This window comes from Rousettus aegyptiacus, unplaced genomic scaffold (genome assembly GCF_014176215.1).
Source record: "Rousettus aegyptiacus isolate mRouAeg1 unplaced genomic scaffold, mRouAeg1.p scaffold_m13_p_8, whole genome shotgun sequence".
Classification (NCBI taxonomy): Eukaryota; Metazoa; Chordata; class Mammalia; order Chiroptera; family Pteropodidae; genus Rousettus; species Rousettus aegyptiacus.
Genome location: NW_023416311.1, coordinates 70,910,038 through 70,931,185, shown reverse-complemented (window position 1 = coordinate 70,931,185; position 21,148 = coordinate 70,910,038). Strand labels below are relative to the sequence as shown.

Here is a 21,148-nt window from a genome sequence, read left to right as displayed (position 1 = left end):
AAAGTACAACTTAATATGAGTTTCTTAGAAGGCAATTCTATTAGATTATTGAGTGTAACCTTTAATTCAGCAATTCCACTTCTGGATAGCACACAAATGGGCAAAAATAAAAAACGTACAAAGGATATTCACTACAGCATTTTTTGAAAACTGCCTAAAAACACATCCACAGAGGAAGATTGATTAGGTGAATTATTATAGCAATTGAAAAGAATGAAATGGATCCATATTTACATAGGACTAAAAAGTCATATATGGAAGAGTATGTATCATGATGTTAACAGTGGGAAGTAAGAATGCCAAAGGATAAGTTTTCTATTTCATATAATTGTGTTGTTTGAATTTTTAATAGGGCAATTTTAATAAAATGGCCTATGTTTCTAGGAAATAGAGTAAAAAAGTGCTCCTGCCAGTTAAGTTGGCCTAAATTTTTTTCCAAATATTCATTTAACAAACTTTATTATTCAGTGCTTGCTAATTGCTGGAAGTAGAATGGGGCAATGGACAGTAAACACAAGAGTAAATGATATTTTTGGAAAATAAGTAGTATGGAAAAAGGAAAAAGTGTGTTGAGTAAGGTATGGAAAACTGCATTTTCAGTGTAAATTTAAACAGGGTGATCAGTATAGGTCTCATTGAAAAGAAGTCATTCGAGCAAGGGAGCTGAAGTAGGAGGAATCATACTGTTTGCTGTGGGTCATAATTAAAATTAGACATTTGAAGTTGGAAGTATTCCAGTTCCAGGCTCATCCATTTTTCTGTTTTAAATCTACATTTTTATAATTCATAAAGATTCTTAGAATTCTATGTTGAGAGGTATTCACATGTTCCATGCATAAATAAGAATCACCTGATAGCATGGCTGATATCTAGGCCCTGTATCTAAACTATTTAATCAGATTTTCTGCATTTTGAGTCAAAGGAGTATGCATTTTAAACAAGTGCCACAGAAATTTTGACGTAGGTAATTAAACTTTGAGAGTGACTCTTACTCTTTTGAGCTGAGCCTGCTTTACTCTGCCTACTAAGAGACAGCTCATTATTTTTGATTCTTTGAGCTCCTGTGTCCAAGTATATATGTTATTGACATGACTTAACTTTTCAGGCCAAATAATTGTTTTTTCTCTTTAAAGGTATCATCAAACGGTATTCAGTCCACTCCTCTAAACCTTGCCACATATTGGAAATGTAGTGCTGGCACCACAGATCTTAGAGTGGATTATAAGTACAACCCAGAAGCAATGGTGGCACCAAGTGTGCTTTCCAACATACAGGTGGTGGTACCAGTGAATGGAGGAGTCACAAACATGCAGTCCCTTCCTCCTGCCATATGGTAAATTAACTAGATTTCTGAATTCCTGCTAAATATGTTTCAGTCCCCAAGTTTTAGAAGTTTGAAAAGTTTTAGTTCATTTTTCCATAGAAACCATGTTGTAAAAATGTGTTCATTTTACTAGTCCAGCCACAGTAGCCTCAGTGAAAAATAAAACTAATTTCGCTGTCCCCAGACTTAAATGATTCAAGGCAGCTTTACCCTTAGGCAAATTGCATAGCCTCTCTAAACTTTTTTTTTTCCATTATAATAATTATTTTATAGAGGTAAATGTAGCATTTGGCATTAGCTATAGGAACATCTACCTGATTAGTGTGTAGCAGTATTAATTCTATCTCTACCTCTCTTGTCTTCTCTGATAATATTAGTATGGCCTCTAACCATTCTTTATATTTGCTTCACCATTTCATAATAAAAGTGTGCAGGCCATTTAAAGGAACACCTCTACATTTAGTTTTTCTTTCTCTGACCAGTAGACATAAGAATTACACAATTTGGTAAAATTCCATTGAGAAAGATAACAGCATTATATTTACATTATAGCATAAACATCTTCACTAGGTGATACTCGAAAGTAAACTTAGCACTATAACTGTGAAATATTTAAAACACATTGAATGCCTTCCATGTATAAGGTATAATACTAGCCACTTAATCTGAAGGTATTTGTTGTTATAGGAATGCAGAACAGATGAAAGCCTTTTGGAAACTGCCTGGTGTTTCAGAAAAATCAGAAAATGGAGGTAAGTGTGTCTGTCGTTTGTTTTATAATGCGATGTCACTGAAAATGGATTTTTTCAGGCATGTTTATTGAAAGTTTTCTCCTGGAATTTCATGCCTTCATTTCTAGAACTGACCACTAGGTGGAAGTTAATACATTAAATAAGAATGGGCCAGTTAGGATTCAGAACACATTTTCCCCTCTAGATTGAATATGACTTCTCTATAAGAGAAAGAATTTGTTTTGCTATAATTTTATAAATATTAAGTAAATATATATGTTCATATGCTAACATTGAGAGAATACCTAATAAAGTAAATTTAAAGAACTATTCCAGCTAGATAACTAATTGAAACTGATTTAACATACTCTTAAGCTCACTATTAATGGACTGGTCTTGGCTTCCTAAAAATCATGTAGAAGCTTCCAGGCTTTAAAAAAAACCCTATTATGGAGTAAAAGCAAAAATAAATGAATGGGACTACAAACTAAAAAGTTTCTACATGGTAAAAAAGTATCAACACAACAAAAAGGCAACCAACCAAATGGGAGAAGATATTTGCAAACCATATCTTGATAAGGGGTTAATATCCAACATATAAAGAACACAACTCAACAAAAAAACAATCCAATTAAAAAATGGGGACCTGAACAGACACTTTTCCCAAGAAGACATACAAATGGCCAACAGACATAAGTAAAGATGCTCAGCTTCACCAGCTATAAGGGAAATGCAAATCACAACCACAATGAGGGTTTCTGGTCAGGATGGTAGAATGAGTAAACACTGTGCTTGTCTCTTCTCACCACCACATCAAAATTATAACTAAACCACAGAACAACCAAAATTGTGAATTGCCTAAAGTCTAGCTGAACAGAAGTCCTACAACTAAGGACTTACAGAAGAGGTCCATTGAGACTGATAGGATGGGTGGAGACACAGAATAGGCTGGTTTCACACCTGCATGTGGCAGTTAAAAATGGGAGGGCTATCTTGGCTGGAAGGTACCCCCCAGAGGAGTGAAGGGTTCCAGCCCCATGCCAGGCTCCCCAGCCCAGGGTGTCAGTGCTTCGAAAAGAAATCCCCATAACTTCTGGCTGGGAAAACCAGCAGGGATTGTGGCTGAGTGAGACAGAAGGCAAGCTAGGGTCCCAGGTGTTCCTCTTAAAGGGCCTGCACACAGACTTACTCACTGATGGACTCAAACACTCTGAGTTCTAGTGCTGGACAGCAGCCTAAAAGGAGCTAGGGACATACAGGGAGGTGCTGAATTACCTGGCTTCCATGTAAGGGCTAGAAGGGCAGCTTTCTCCTAGGCAGAAGTGCTGACAGAATACATTGTCTCTTCGTTGAGTCCTCCCCGCGCCCATTGTACAGACACAGGTGGCCACCATATCCAAGTCTCCATCAGCCTGGCTAACACTGGTCATTCTGCCCTGATTCCCTGAGACCCAGGCCCACCCAAGCTGCTTCTAGTGGTTTTTCCATACAAATGGCCTGTCCTGGCTCATGCTGTAGACTTTCCTAGTCTCTCAAAGGTTCATAAAACCCAAACAAGCATCATCTGGCATCTGTATGCCTCCTACCTTTTGATGAGCAGCCCCAAGCCCAGAACTAGGAGCAGATGGCCTTTACTTGCAGTTTGGCCTCTGAAGGCACCTCGAAGCTCAGCGCAGGTGGTGGCCATCTGCAAATTGCTTGGTGGCTTATGCCAGGTGACCCCAGGCAGGGCACAGACTGTGGCTGACCTTGGCCTGTGGCAGGGCCCCTCCAGGAGGCCCTGGGGCCAGAACACCCAGTGGTTTGTCAGTCCAGCTAGAGCATCTCCTGGGGACATATCTGAGGACAGCACACCCAGGGGGCAGACTGAGAAAGCACAGGAGCCCCACTAAAGCAAATCCTGCTCCATAGGGTTTAGCCCCTGCACAACAGCTCCTCCACTGTATTCACCAGTCAGTCCTTGCAGCCAGTCATCCTGAGGGGCAATCCTTCCCATTGATGTACAAACAGCAACCAAGGCTCAACATTAACAAGAAGGCACACATAACCCTTACAGGGACACACCTGGAGCTCCTGGCTCAGGTGACCAGGGAGACTGCTCCACTAGACCCCATAGGACATTTACATAGGCCATTCTACTAAGACCAGGAGACATAGGAGCCCTGATACATAGGGAGACAGCCAAAATGGGGAGACAGACATGTCCCAAATGAAAGAACAGAACAAAGCTTCAGAAAAAAATCCAAAGTTTATCAGATGCAGAGTTCAAAAGATTGTTATAAGGATGCTCAGTGAACTTACAGGACGAGTAGATAAATCAGTGAGAACTTTAACAAAGAGAGAAAACAAAGAACCAATCAGAATAAAGAATACATTAGAAGAAATCAACAGATTAGATGAAGCAGAGAATCAAATAGCAGTTTAGAAGGTAGCAGAAAATCAGAACAAGAAAAAATCCAAAAAAATGAGGATAGTGTAAAGGTCTCTGGGACAGCATCAGGTGTAGCAACATTCACATCATAGGGGTACCAGAAGAAGAGAGCAAGGAATTGAAGTCTATTTAAAGAAATGACAGAAAACTTTCTTAACCTGATGAAGGAAATAGATATACAAGCCCAGGAAGCACAGAGAGTCCCAAACAAGATGAACCCAGAGGCCACACCAAGACACATCATTTTTAAAATGCCAAAAGTTAAAAACAGAGAGTCTTAAGAACAGCAAGAGAAAAGAAATTAGTTACCTACAAAGGAACTTCCTTAAAGCTGTCAGTTGATTTCTCAGCAGAAACTTTGCAGGCCAGAAGGGATTAGCTTGAAATGTTCAGTGATGAAAAGCAAGGACCTACAACCAATACTGTACCCAGCAAAGCTATCATTTTTAGAATAGGACAGATAAAGAGTTTCCCAGATAGAAAGTTAAAGGAATTCCTCACCAAACCAGTATTATAAGAAATGTTAGAGGGACTTCTTTAAGAAAAAAAGGAAAAATACAAATAATAAAATGGCAATAACTACATATCTGTCAACAATTTCTTTAAATATAAATGGATTAAATGCTTTCATCAAAAGATAGAATGGCTGAAAGGATAAAAAGAAATAAGACTCTTACATGTGATTACAAGAGACACTTCAGTTCGAAAGACACATGCAGACTGAAAGTAAAGAGATGGTAAAAGATAATCCCATGAAAATGGAAAACCACAACGACAACAAAAAGCTGGAGTAGCAGTACTTATACCAGACAAAATAGACTTTACGACAAAGCACATATAACAAGAGACAAAGAAGGACCCAATAATCCCACATCTGGATATTTACAAGAAACCCACAACACTTTGAAAGGACATGTGAATCTGTGTGTTCATTGCATCATTATTTAAGGTAGCCAAGATACAGAGGCAGCCTGAGTATCGATTAATGGATATGTAGTTATATACAATGGAATCTACTTAGCCATAGAAGAGATGAAATACTGCTGTTGGCGACAACAGATTTGTAGAGTATCATGCTAAGTGAAACGTCAGACGGAAAAGACACGAAACATATGATTTCAGTCAAGCAGGATATAAAACAGAAAGCAGCAAATGAACAAACAGAACAAACTCAAACACAGTCCAACAGTATGGTGGCTACCAGAGGAGAAGGGGGCAGTGGGTCAGATATATGGTGATGGAAGGAGACTGCACTTTGGGTGGTGAGCTCACAACAAAATATACAGATGCTGTATTATAGAATTATATACTTAAAATTTATATAATGTTATTAACCAGGGTCACCCCAATAAATATAAAAAGCCCCCTTGCCTATTTTATCTTCCTAAGAGAACCTTTCCTAGTCATTTCCCCTCACTAAAACTAACCATCAACACTGAAATTACATCTCATTTATATATTAAAGTTTATACTGTATTGTATGTGGGGGAAAGCCTATCAGCAGCCTTCAATTCTGTGATAATTTTTTTTTTTTTTAGAAATTAATTGCCTCTTCCCACCAAGTCTGTATCTGTGTTCTCAGTGCAAAGGGAAAGTCTCTGCCAGCTGATCACTCCTACTGTCTGCCCTAACTCAATTTAGAATATAATTGCCAAGACAGTCAAGTCTTTAGTATTAATTATTTGTATTTTCCCTTACTCAAAGCAGAATTATTCTCTTTTGAATTAACCTCCACTAACTTTTCCTAATAAGTAGGTTTTTTAGCTTTTCAAGTTTTGCTGGGCTTTTTCTCTTTTGAACATTTCAAGCATTATGTGATCAAAACATAAAACATTATCAGTTTTTCTCATAGGTTTTTCTGCATAAAAGCCAGAAACTTATCTGTAGTGTCTGTTCATTTATACCTGCCATGGTGAATCAGACTTTTACTAGAGAACCGCATATTGGAAATAACCAAACTAACCTCCAGTTCCTTTGTTGTTGTTGGTACTTAAAGGTTGCCTATGTTCAGGTGGCCAAACTGTGCTCTCTTTTACTGTAGCTATATGGCTTTTGGGGGGACAAAACTGAAGTTTCTACTTAAAACTGGAAGTAAACCAGAAATCCTACTTGAATTGAGAGCTTAAAACCAGTTAGCAAGCAAGAAAATGAGGTATTTTTCCCCCCTACTTAATGAAACATTTACAATATACTATTGTGAATGCTTACCAAGAAGGGAATTTGTTCCTTCAAAAAATGAGACACAAATTTTCTAACTAGATATTTTAATAGTTTCCCTCTACTCTTCAGGTATCAGGATGTCTATATGAGGAAATGGAAAAATCTTTTAAATGTGGTTCTGATTTGGTTAGCCTTGAAAAGGAAATATCCAAATTAAAATACCGTAAAATAGAAATCTGTCTCTATCATGGCTTTAAGCCCCGAAGAGGGACAGGAAATCTAAAGTTTAAGGATTGCCCAGGTGGTTGCTCTGTTCCTGTGGTGGAACTTTCACAGAATTGAATTGTGTATTAAGAATTGTACAAGTTTTAAGGAGGCTTGGACAGTGGTTGAGAATTAGGGAACAATTTCCCCTGGTGATCTGTGCCACCAGACATTGTACTGTAGGGTGGATCAGGTTATGATATCTTCTCGATTTCTCTCTGTAAAGTTCAACTTCTGTGCAAGGAATCATAGAATGGCACTTCCTGCTACTTAGCAATTCTGTCCACTTTCCCCAAGCAGAGACTTGATAACCTCCTAGTAGATTTCTCTTTTTTCAGCTCTTGATTCCAGCATCTAAATGTCTTACAAGTACATTCCCTTCTTTCCTTTTCCTTAGCCTAATTCAGATCCTCTTTTCCTGTCACCTAGAGTCCTAGACTATTTTATTAGCTTTTGTTTTGTTTTCCTACCTTGCATCTTGTGCCCCTCACCCCTTCCAAGACACAAATCTTAGAAGAAATGTTTTTGTCTTATCTTCGGTGGCTCCCTATGGTTCTTTTTTATATTGGCATGTAAAGACATTTAGAGCTTGTTCTTTGCTACCATTCTGTCACTCTCCTCTAGTTCTTCTCATATAGATGCAATTCCCTTCAATACATCATGTTCTCTAAGGTTTCCCCTCTCTGTACCTGTAGTTACCTCTGCCTGAAATACACACTGTCATCCCCACTATTTTATATGCGTTAGTGCTCCATGGCTCCTGATAGCTCTATTATAGCATTTATCATATTCATCAATTATTAAACTTACTGTTTCTCTTCCATGCTTTTAGGCAAAGTATGTTGAATAAATGGTTATATTGAAAAGAAAGCACCTCAGAAGTATCTATTCATATGATGTTAGACCAGTTAAATTTTCAAAAGAAAGGTGAATAGAAAATAGTAATGTCGATATAGCTCTTCTCAATCTTAGCTGTCTTTCCTTTTTGCCCCTCTCCTACCCCTGTAGCATGGTACACAGCAGTCATTTCCTTTTGACTTTATTCTTACTCATATTCTTCCTAGGGCTTCCCTTTGATCTCCCTCATTGACTGCTTTCTCTTTTGACACTTCATATAGCAAAGGAATCACAATAGCAACACCTCTGATATTTGTATTAAGTCAAAGATAAGCATCAATTAAGATTTTTACTTAATGAAAATTCAGATCACTTAATAAAGTCTGCTTTGGAAACAGGACAATGATTTGTTTATACATTTCATGAATTTGGCATAGTAGTGAATAGTTTTGCTCACTTGCTCATTCGTGTTTTGTTTTGTTTTGGCATGAAACATATGTTACCCTATGTAAGTTCTTTATTCTTTCCTTGTAGGTTCTGGGTCCCTCAGAGCAAAATTTGATCTTTCAGAAGGACCCAGTAAACCCACAACACTTGCAGTGCAATTCCTCAGCGAGGGAAGTACCCTCTCAGGAGTGGATATTGAACTTGTAGGGACTGGCTATAGGCTTTCCTTAGTAAAGAAGCGGTTTGCCACTGGTAAGTTGGGAGATTTCAAGCTTTTTAATATACATGGGAAACATTTGTACTCTAAAGGCGTGGAAAGTTTTCCTTTGACCTTTGATACAAGGTGCCAGGTAGAGACACACCTGGGAAAGACTACCCATGGTCAGTATAGCTGAACACCTGTGATCTGATTCTAATGTATTATAAACAGCAGATGGGAACTGGGATTCTGTATCTGTAATGACAGTAAAAATGGTCTCTTTTGAGTTCATTTGAAATTGTAATTGCAAAGGTCTACTTGGTGTTTTTCAGGACGATACCTGGCGGACTGTTGATGGACCTAGGAAAGTGGTTTGCTCAAGGGAGTAGTACAAACCTTCCATTCTGCATTATCTGTCCTATTCAAACACTATTCTAACTTGTATTATGTCTTTGAAACTTAGACATATTTGAGAGCTGACTACAAACATTAAATTGCACCTTTGAAGTGAGTCATTGAAAGAAATAGCACTGAAATGATTTTCAGCGCTGTAAATGATCAACTGCAATATTCAAGAAGCACATTGATTCATATTCTCAGTAAAACTAAGTTTTCATAGGCTGAAATTTTAAAGTATCTTCATTGTCTACGTTGAAAAAAGGGCTATAGTGTAATATGAGGCCTAAAATTTCAGGAGAGCAAGCACAAAATAATATAGCTTTCCATAAATTTTTTTAGAGTCAGAGTTTTGAAATTTCATAAGTTTGATATCGAATGGATATAAACATAACATGAATTTAAGTTTTGGATAATGTTAATTTAGAACACTCAATCAAATTGAGTTATGTGCCATAAAGCAGTCAGATCAGAGTTCGAGTTGTATGCAAAAATTTATCATTCAATTCTTATATAACTGTAAATGGTGTTTTATATGATTTTTTAAATCCTCAAGTGCAATGTGTTTTAAAATAAGCTTGCAAAAGACAAATTTACTTCTACAGTTAGTTAATTTTATAGAAGTTGTGATCGTTTTGATGAATTAATGCTGTGTAGATTTAATTTATTTTTATATGGATTGCATAATGTGTGCCTTTAAAACAATAACAAAAACCAGAAATGTGCCTATCTAGTTTTCATTAATGTGCCTCACTTTTTTTCTCAGTCTGGATCTTCTATTCAGAATCTTACGGTGGTCAAGTGTTTTTACAAAATAAATGCAATTTTTGTAAATAATTTTGGCTGGAATCGGGAATAACTAAAGGATAATTTATACTTAGGAACCTTGACTCATTTCTTTAGTGAAACACTGTAGCCACTAGAAAGAAATATACCTAATGGTTTATGTTTACAGGGGGAAAAAATTACTTTCAGATATTCCACCTTATCAAAAGTATGTAAATCTTAAAACAAATTTTGAAAAATGATAATGGTAAATTGGTAACTGCAGTTTTAACTCCTCAGTTAACATTCCTCTCCACTCTTTTTATCATTGGAAATTAATACATTTATTTACTAAATGTGTTGTGAGCATGCATTTTGTATTTTATGAGGAACACATTTTAGAAGACATTAGTTTTGGCATTATAGAAGTTTGCCATTTGTTTTCATTTCAACGATTGAAAAAATTACCAATTTGTATGTTTTTATTCTTATTTAATTGCCACCTGCTAAAAATAGGGAAATTATTTGAAGTGATTGGGTTAAGCATTTCTTAAACTACTAATAATAGTAAAAAACTTAACTTTATAGTAAATTCTAATTGAAGGAATTAAATATTTTGGACAAAGTTTCATAATTTACAAATGGGAATATTATTTATAAGGATGAATACCAGTGTCCTGCATTTTGCATAGTGGAAGTTGATAAATGTGTTATATATATGATGATTTATATAAAACCACTAATTGTTCTGTTAAGCTTTACAGAAAATAAAACCCCTACTGCTAGACATTTAGGTAACGTCTTGCTATACTAAATACAGCAGCAAATCTACTCATTAGCAATATATATAACACAGTATGTATTTATATATTCAGTGTTAGCCCATTTCTAAATTTATATTTGACTAAAGTAATACGTAAACAATATGCTAAAATGTTCATCTTTACTAAATAGTAAGCAAAGTTAGAAATTCTAACTTTGTTACTACTATATTGTGCTCTTTTAAATGCCAATTACAGTCCCTTACTGGAATCTTAACTGTAACTGCATTGCCGTCAAACTGCTTTTATTGAGCAGTTAATATTTTATTATTGGAATTCACACACCATTATACTCACCATGTTTGTTTTTAATCAAGTATTACCTAAAAATGTACAAATTAGTGAAATGGTTAAACTTCTGCACTTTCTTAATTACCACAGTCTTCATACCAAGTGTCTATACATAAATTTGTATTGAGTGCAGGTTACAATTTTGAAGCCATATGAGTTTATATTGATTTTTTTTTTTCAGTAAAAGCCCACTAATGGTATAAAATAGACCAGATTTTCAATGGGAAATGTATTTAGCAAGCTGGTTCTTGCTTATGTATAGTATAAACTTTGTAGCTGTCTCTTTAACCAAGAATTTGTAAACACAGAACTCTTAACAAATGTGAGTTTTTAAGAATTGTTATTTACTACTTTGAGTTGTAATTAGAACAATGCAAATCTATCTTACAAAATTTTGTAAATATTTTTGATTTTTTCATAAAATGTAAATTTTACATAAAAGTTGTACCATTAATAAACATGTAATATATAATTTATCAGTTAGTTTATGTCTTTGTATTCCTGTTGATATTAATAGTCATGTCATAGATGTTAGACAAAGCAAGCTAAGTAAGGAAGGATTAATTGGTTTTGAAGTTTGTATCAACATTTGGACGGACATCAGATCCATGCCTTAAATTAACAGTCCCTGCCATGACTATTTTAGGTTTTATTCTGGCCCTTGAACTTAACAAAATTTTAAGTTTTGTGTAATAAGTTATCCTTCAAACCTATATAAACTCTCAAAACTTCTCAGATATTTTCCAACTAGTATACACTGGCTCTCACCGTTTGTCAGCCTCTTAGCAAGCCAAAAATCAGCATCATTATTAGGTTTGACTAGAGAATGTATTGTCAAAACTCATTTCCCGTTGTCAAACAACATTAATCTCTGATCAAAAAGGCCTACTCACATTATATATGTTTTCTTTCTTCATTACGTTAGCCCTCAGCCTATTTCTATTTAATTTCCACAAGTAACCTCTAATACAACCAGAATACTAACAAGCAATGATCAACCAGTTACTTCTACCAATCGAGTTCCATAACTATGTAACACAGCTACCCCTGTAGCCTCCTCACCAAAAAAGCCAGAATCTCAACATTAATTACTCAATCTCCCAATGCATTAAATTTAAGCACAATCCCCACTTTGTCCTTCTTCAAAATACATAACACTACCATAGCCTGCTTGATTTTATAAATACATTTATGTATCGGATCATAATAACCACATCTATAACTCATATCTGCTGAAGTGTGAACTACAAATGAGTTATTTGATACTTATGTGCACCAACATTTAGGACGAGGCCTATACTATGGATCTTATACCTTCCTAGAAACATGAAACATTGGAATCATCTTATTATTCACAGTAATAGCTACAGCATTTATAGGTTACATTCTACCATGAGGTCTTCTGAGGGACAACAGTTACCACAAATCTCTCAGCCATTCTCTGTACTGACACTAGTCTAGTCAAATGGACTGGAGGAGGATTCTCAGTTGACAAAGCAACGCCTGATTCTTCACCTTTCGCTTCATCTTCCTGTTGACTTCAGCCCTAGTAATTATTCACCTACTATTTCTTCATGAAACAGGGATCAGATAATCCATTGAGAATTTCATCTGACATAGACAAAGTACCATTTTACCCCTATTGTATAATCGAGGGTATTCTAGGACTTTTGTTTTCAATTCTTATCCTAGCCATACTAGTCCCCTTCTCACCCAATCTTTTGAGAGATCCAAACAATTGTATACCAGCTAATCCTCTTAATATTCCACCACACATTAAACCAGATAATATTTCCTATTTGCCCATGCATCCCCAATAAATGAGGTGGCATTTTGGCTCTAATCTGTAATTCTTACATCAAAACAATAAAGCATAATATTCCCACCCCTCCGCCAGTGCTTATTCTGATTATTAGTAGGAGACCCACTAACGTTAACATGAGTTAGAGAACACCCATTTATCTTCACTGGCCAACTAGCATCAGTCTTATATGTATATTTTTTTTCTTGTGCTAACTCACAAACTTAATTGAAAATCTTTTAAGATGAGAATCTTTGTAGTATATTTCATCTGGTTTTGTAAACCAGAAAGGGTAAAATCCATCTCCAGAGCCACCATCAGCACCCAAAGCTAAAATTCTACTCAAACCTTTCCCTTAAAGTTGCACATGAACAGTGAAACATTGTCACATGCTTTGTCAGTATTAAAAACATTCTAGACTATTCCATTGCTATGTACGTTGTGAATTAAATAATGTACCCCATTACAATATATTAGTAGCTATGTGCTTGATTATGACACATACTCTGTATAATCGTATATAAACTACTCTATGCATATAAGCAAGCACAAACTATGAATATTACATAATACATAGAATGGTTTATTGTACATAAAATTCTCTTCCATGTAGCTATTCATAAACTGACAGATAAAATTGATATTACATAAGATATTGATTGTATATTAAGTCAAATTAGCTCTAGTCACCATGCTTATTACAACTGACAACTTTCCTTCATCACTAAACTTCAAGAGACCAGCAAACCTTCTACAGATGTGCCCCTCTTCCTCCTCCAGGCCACAACAGGGGTTTCTAGAACTGAGGTATCTGGCACCTGGTTCGTTCTTCAGGACCATCTCACTTAAAATCACCCGCTCTTTCTTCTTAAATAAGACATATTAATGGACTAATGACTAATCAGCCCGTGCTCACACATAGCTGAGTTGTCATACATTTGGTATTTTTTAATTTGGGGAGGATGCTGTGACTCAGCTATAGCCATCTGAGACCTTACCATCATCCAGCAACTTGTAACTGAGCTTATATTGAATATTATTTACCAACATTTACCAAAAGGTATTTAGTCAATGCTTACAGGACATAAGAGAATTTTACATATACAGTAGTGTCCCCCCCTTATCTGTGGAGGATATGTTTCAAGACCTCCAGTGGATGTCTGAAATAGTACTAAACCTTATATATACTGTGTACTTTCCTATACATACATACCTGTGATAAAGTTTACGTTATAAATTAGAGTAAGAGATTAACAATAAGTTAGAAAAACAATATACTATAATAAAAGATCTGAATGGCTTTGGGGCCATTATTAAATAAAATATTGAGCACAAGCTCTGTAATACTACCACAGTCAATCTGACAAATATAGCTACTAAGTGACTAGCAAGTTTATACAGTGTGGATGTGCTTAAGAAAAGGATGATTCATGTCCCGGATTAGATGGAATGGGACAGTGAGAGAATTCATTATGCTACTCAGAATGGCAATTTAAAGTACAATTTAAAACTTATAAATTATTTATTTCTGGAATTTTTCATTTAACATTTTCAGACTGCAGTTGACCACAGGTAACTGATACCAGAGAAAGCAAAACCATAATTAAGGACTAGTGAACACATACATGTGTTTATCAAAAATTAACAAACATCTCTTACCTCTCATAGACCTTAAACTATATATTTATTAACAATCTTGGCAAACCTGTTAAATAAGGTAGTAAATAAAAGCCTACTTCCCTTATTCAATAATAAATATCTAAGTCACAAACTAAGACATATTTTAGCTTAATAAAAATTTCAAACACCACATAAGACTAGAAATATTTACTCATTAATAGTTTAAAATACTTTCACTAATGCTAGCATGCTACTTAAATTCATAAAATTTCAATGGACAGGGATCCCCTAGATCTAATTTGTTAAAGTAGCATTATAAATGAAGACATTGAAAATGCCTAGATGAGTTTACTAATTCCACAAACACATAAGTTTGGTCCTAGCCTTTCTATTAATTTTTAATAACATGTAAGTATCTGCATCTCAGCGAGAATGGCCTCTAGATCAGTGATTAAAAGAGCGGTAATCAAGCTCACTAACGAGTAGCTCATAACACCTTGCTTAACCACATCCCCACGAGAAACAGCAGTGATAAAAACTAAGCCATGAACTTTTAAAGTTTGACTAAATTAAACCTACTAGGGTTAGTATATTTCATGCCAACCACTGCAGTAATACGATTCACCCAAATTAATAAGATTTTTAACACAGAGTGTGTTAGAGATGTTTTCATAATGAAGTTTAAATGAGACTGTAAAACTACAGCTAAAATTAAACTATGAAAATGACTTTATTCTTGCTTACCGATAGCTAGGACTCAAAGTGGGATTAGATGCCCCACTATGCTTAGCCCTGAACCCAAATAATTATTATAACAAAATTATTCACCAGAATACTACTAGTAATAGCCTGAAATTCAAATGATTTGGTGGTGCTTTATATCTCTCTCGAGGGGCCTATTCTATAATCAAAGCCCAGTACCCCTCACCAGCCCTTGCTAATACAGCCCATCTACTGCCATCTTCAGCAAAGCCTAACAAAGGGAGCATAGTAAGCACAAACATCAACATAAAAACCTAAGTCAGTATGTAGAGTATGGTGGAAAGAAATGAGCTACATTTTCTACTTTAAGAACATTAAACTTAACGTGAAAGTATTTATGAAATTGAAAACTGAAGGAGGATGTAGCAGTAAATTAAGAATACAGAGCTAAATTGAATTAGGTCGTGAAAGCATCACCCTCCTCAAAATATCAAAACCTATATATACAATTTATTCAGAACTAACACGAAGAGACAAGTAGTAACAATGTAAGCATAATGGAAAGTGCTTGGATTAATCAAAGTATAGCTTAAATTAAGCACGCTTAGGAGATTTCATCTTAAAACTTAAATGACCACTTTGAACCAAAGCTAGCCCAAACTAATTAAGCTTGATTATAACATGTAAGTTAAATAATACACTCGATTATGAGTAAAAATATAGGAGATAGATTTTAATTGGCACCATAAAATAAAGTGCTGTAAGAGAATGATGGAAGTGTTAAAAGTATTAAAAAGCAAAGTTTATATCTTTTACCTTAACAAGCTGTTCTTGTTCAATCATTTACATAATGATTTAAGAACAACTTAAAAAATAAATACCCCAAAACCAGATGAGCTACATATGAAAAATTTCTAAAGAACAAACTTATCTATGCAGCAAGGCAGTGAGATTTGCTGGTAGAAGTGGAAAACCTGCCAAGCCTGGGAATGGCTAGTTATCTAGAACAGAATTTTAGTTCGACTTTAAATTTACCTAAAAAATAATTGTAATGTGAATTTAAGTATTAATCTAAAGAGGCACAACGCTTTAAATACTGAATGCAACCTTCCTAAGAGTATTAATAATATCATAGTCGGCCCAAAAGCAGCCACCAGTTAAGGAAGCATTCAAGCTCAGCAATATACTCAATTCCAATAATGAAAACTAATTCCTAACTTAATACTGGATCAATCTATTAATAGAAGCAATACTATTAATATGAGCTACAAGACATTTTTCTCCTCACATAAGCTTATATCAGAACAGATAATTACTGATGGTTAACAATTAAATAATTGATTGTTTATTAAATCAGTTGTTAACCCAAAACAGGTATGCACTTAAGGAAAGATTTAAAAAGTAAAAGGAACTTGGCATATACAAACCCTGCCTGTTTACTAAAAACATCACCTCTAATATTACAGGCACTGCTTGCCCTGTGACAATTGCTTAGTGGCGGTGGTATCCTGACCATGCAAAGGCAGCATAATCATTTGTTCTCCAAATAAGGACGTGTATGAAGAGTCGCAAGATGGTTTTACTGTCCCTTAATTTTAACCGAATTAAGGGATAACAAAATTAAACTAACAGTTTTGGTTGGGGTGACCTTGGGTGATTCAACCTCTGAGTGATTAAAATTGAGACCATCTAGTCAAAATATGTTATCACTTATCGATCTCAAAACTTGATCAATGGAACAAGTTACCCTAGGGATACCAGGGCAGTGCTATTCTAGAGCTCATATTGACAATAGGGTTTACGATCTCGACCTTGGATCTGATGTCCCGGTGGTGTAGCTGCTATTAATGTTCATTTGTTCAGCGATTAAAGTACTATGGGATCTGAGTTGAGACCACAGTAATCTAGGTCGGTTTCTATTTCCTATTTTTCTCAGTATGAAAGTACAAGAGAAATAGGTCCTGCTTTACAAAAGTACCTTCAGATTAATGTATGATATAATGTTAATATAATTAACTTACACCAACCTTGCCCAAGAACAGGGTTTGTTAGAGTGTCAGAGCCTGATAATAGTATAAAACTTAAAACTTTATAGTCAGAGGTTCAACTCCTCTCCTTAACAATGTTTATAATTAAACTTTTATTAATTATTCTTGTTTTACTTGCCATAGCATACCTTACACTAATCAAATGAAAAGTATTAGTTATATTCAACTCTGTAAAGGACCAAACGTTGTCAGACCTCATGGCCTGCTCCAACCCATTGCCGATACCATCAAGCTGTTCATTAAAGAACCATTACAACCCTAACATCATCAGTATCTGTGTGTATTATTGGACCAGTCCTAGCCCTCCCTTTGGCCCTAACAATATGAATCACAATATGAATCCCATTACTCCTTCCATATCCACTCATCAGCATAAACCTAGGCTTACTATTTATATTAGCCATTTCAAGTCTAGCTATATACTTTATTCTTTGGTTAGGTTAATCCTTAAATTTAAAAATTTGCATTTACTGGAGCCCTACGAGCAATAGCACAATTTCACATGAAGTGTTGTTAGCAATCATTCTATTATCAATGCTATTAATAAATGGATAATTTACACTCTCAACGTTAATCACCACTCAAGAATATTTATGGCTAATTTTTCCATCTTGACTACTAGCCATAATATGATTTATCTCAACCCTAGCAGAAACCAGCTGAGCTCTATTTGATCTAACAGAAGGAAAATTAGAACTCATTTCTGTCTTCAATATTGTGTATGCAGTGGGGACATTAGCCCTACTCTTCCTAACAGAATATGTCAACATTTTAATATTTTTACAACAATTTTATTCCTAGGAGCATTTTACAACTCCTATATACCAGAACTATAGTCAATTTTGTTACCAGAACTCATCTATGAATTTGAGCATCCAATCCATGATTTCAATATAACCAATTTATACATCTATGAAAAAATTCCTACCGTTAATATTAGCCCTTCGCATGACATGTATCATTACTTACCATTATATCATTGTATCCCACAACAAACATAAGAAATATGTCTGAAAAGTGTTACTTTGATAGAGTAAATTACACATGTTCAAATCCTCTTATTTCTAGAATTATAGGGATTGAACCTACTCCTAAGAATTAAAAAAATCTCTGCTACCATGTTGCATCATATTCCATAGTAAGGTCAGCTAAATAAGCCATCAGGCCCATACCCCAAAAATGTTGGTTTATATTCTTTCTGTATTTTTAATATTGTATTACTATCACTTCAGCAACTATAAGCTCAGAGTGATTTATAATCAGAATCAGCTTTGAAATAAATATTAACTATTATTCTAGTTTTAATAAAAAAAAAATTAAACCCATGAGCCATGGAAGCATTCACTAAATATTTTTTGACACAAGCCACCATACCTATACTTTTTATAATAGCTACCATTGTTAATCTAATATATCCTGGGCAATGAAAAATAAGAAAAAAGTTTAGTCCAACAGCATCCATTATCATAAAAATGGCCCTTGTCATAAAACTTGGACTTTTCCGAGTCTACCTTTAAGTCCTAAAGTTACACAAAGTATTACACTAACATCTGGCCTAATTTTATCAACATGACAAACTTGTACCACTATCAATTTTATATCAAATTTCATCATCCCTTAATCTAAAAAGGCTACTCATTATATCTACTTTATCAATCATAGTAGGAGAATGGGGGAGGACTCAATCAGACCCAGCTACAAAAAATCATAGCCTACTCATCAATTGCTCACATAGATTGAATAACAACTAATAATCCGACTATAATAATTCCAAACATTTGTATCATAACACTACAATTATATATAATTCATCCATAATACTTTCCTATGTATGAAATAAAAACACCTTAACTGCTATATTTATTCTCACTATTATACTATCATTAGGAGTCCTCCCGTTTTCAGGGATTTTTCCTTTAATGATTATTCAAGAAGTAACAAAAATGGAGTGATATCACCAAGATGGCAACATGCATAGTCCTGACTTTGCTCCCCCTTACCAGAAAAACTATTGTGGACAAGACACCCCTGAGAGAATCCTAGAACAGGGAGTGAGGCTGAGACACCCCCTGCACCACAAAGACCAAGACAGACAGCATTAGAAGGGTAAGAAGAATGGCTACATGCGGACGGCATTGTTCCTTCTGGCAGGTGCAACACCATGCCAGCGTCTCACCTAAGCCTATGTTTCCTTCAGTGGAAAGAGAGCCGAGGGGTGACATCCAACCACCTCTAGCATTGCGGGTTGCTTTGTGGGAGTCCCTACTTTGGTTTCGCCCCCATGGGGCTCACAGGGGGAATCCACAGGGCTCCACCATTGGGAGTCTGATTGAGAAAAAGAAGTGGGGAAGGGCTTCTAACAATCAGTACTTGAGTCTTGGCAGATTGAGTTCCTACCTACAGAGTCCAAGTAATAATCTCAACCAGTGGCTTCGCTCATCTGTAGAGCCAGGACAGTGGCACAGTCTGGGGAATTTGGTGGGGTGTAGTTCTGCCTAATTTGGTTCCCCAAATGAGGAGTTCTATCAGACCTAGAGCCTGGGCTAACTACACCCACGAAAAAAGAGCTGATCCATAGCCCCACCCGCTATACATACGGCTTCCGGCCCCTCCCAACCAGAAAGCCTCTTCGGAGATTATCTGGAAGTTACCTGAACCAGGCCCTCCTTGTCCCACCCAGTCAGGAACCAGAAATATAGCCTCACCCCCTGCAGAGCATGGCCCCCAAACCCACAGTGACAGAAAGGGATGGTGAGAATATTTGGAAGCTCTGCAACCCAACACCTCTCAAGCTGAGAGGAGGGCAAACAAAGCAGATGCCTCCAGAGCAAAGTCAGTGGCCTTGTTTGGACAGGGAACTTGAGACAGGTCAGCTTGAGTCAAGACCACAACCAGCATTAGTAGCCTTTGAGCTGCTGCTCCCACTGTGCCTGGTAAAGGAAACTAGTTCATAGCCTTCTATTGCTGGATACAACCTTCAGCCCGCCTGACCAGGAAACCTTACCTGAGCACCTGGGAAGCTGATACCCCATCCACCTGCCCTGATTACAGTGGAATTTGAACATAAAGCACATCCTGTGGCTTTTCCTGTCTTCAGAGCCAAACTGGTGGCCTCACATGACCAGGATATTTACTGCACTCTCTTGCCCAATTCAGGTCCCCTAACAAAGCCGAGAAATTCGTGGGTCTGTTCTTGATGCCCAGCCAAGGCAAGGAAACTAATTCATAGCCCCACTTACTGGAGCATGGTACCCAGTCCTAACCATCTAGTAAACCTATCAGAGAATCCAGGTAGCTGCAAAACCCATTCTATAGCCTCATTTGGGCAGGGAAACAAGCCAGCAGTCCTATCCAGCTATTCTCAGTCAGTGGTATGCCCCTAACCTCTGACTTCAGACCTCAAATAGCTGCCTCACCCAAAAACAAACCATAATAACAGACCCCACCTGCCCAAGGATGTCACTAGGAGACATGTCCAGAAACTCAAACTGAGCTGACTGGTGAAAAACTGTCTTTGCTAAAGTGAACTTGCTAAAGAAGAAATCACTTACTCAAATGCACAGATAACCAGTGTAAGGTGAGCTCCTGCCGCTGCTCCTACGCCAGCAAGTGTTCTTCTCTTCTGTGGCCTCAGGGAGAAGGCAGACGGGAAAATTCATTATCACTCCATTTTGCAGATGAGGAAACTGAGGCACAGAAAGATGAAATAAGTTGCCTTGTTCCTACTCAGGGCCCAGATGAGATGTGGGCCTTCTGTTTCCTCGTCCATGTTCCTTTTGTTGACCCCAAAGGGAAACAGCTCTCACAAGTAGAGTTGATACTCCCCAGCTGGCATCCCACGTAAGGGCTTTCACATGGGAAAGGAAAATGTCTCCTAAATTGCAAATGCCAGAAAGATTTAAGCCGGTTAAGATGCAGCTGTGAAAAACAGGCCCCGCTGGGACAGGCTTCTACCAGCTGGGGTGGAGAGATAATGCCTGGAATGAAACTCATCTGCTTGTATAAAAGGGGCATAAATGGTTCCTTCTGGAAGCCAAGGCCAATAAGAGAGGCATTTCCCCATCCCATCATTTTCCTTGTATGCTACTCCTCACTGAACATAAGTTTCACTGTTCCTAAGCTCACCTCCCCCTAAACTCAGAAACATTGCAGAGCAGCTCCCACAAATCCGGGAGAGGTCCTTACAGAATCGAACCTGGACATAGCGCGAGGATGCTGTTGTCCCATGTTCAAGTTCCTCTCAGGAAGGGGAGTCACTGCTTTCCTCAGTGACTCTTGAGGTCCTTATCTGGCCTGCCCTATGTAGACATA

At 36.6% G+C, this 21,148-nt stretch overlaps 2 protein-coding genes across 4 annotated transcripts in view; one reads left to right on the top strand and one right to left on the bottom strand.

The window, feature by feature from the left end:
- The window catches only part of FCHO2 (FCH and mu domain containing endocytic adaptor 2), a 99,522-nt gene extending 88,380 nt beyond the window's left edge, over positions 1–11,142 (top strand). For all 3 annotated transcript variants that reach the window (XM_036225439.1, XM_036225441.1, XM_036225440.1), the window contains exons 23-26: positions 1,134–1,333; positions 2,012–2,076; positions 8,282–8,446; positions 8,726–11,142. In XM_036225439.1, the coding sequence (XP_036081332.1) occupies positions 1,134–1,333; positions 2,012–2,076; positions 8,282–8,446; positions 8,726–8,748 (453 nt within the window). In that variant the 3' untranslated portion in view covers positions 8,749–11,142. The remainder of the gene's footprint in view (positions 1–1,133; positions 1,334–2,011; positions 2,077–8,281; positions 8,447–8,725) is intronic.
- A 9,300-nt stretch (positions 11,143–20,442) lies between these two features.
- LOC107498715 overlaps positions 20,443–21,148 on the bottom strand; it is a 42,987-nt gene continuing 42,281 nt past the window's right edge. The window contains exon 5 of the mRNA XM_016122166.2: positions 20,443–20,523. Coding sequence (XP_015977652.2) covers positions 20,468–20,523 — 56 coding nt within the window. The 3' untranslated portion in view covers positions 20,443–20,467. The remainder of the gene's footprint in view (positions 20,524–21,148) is intronic.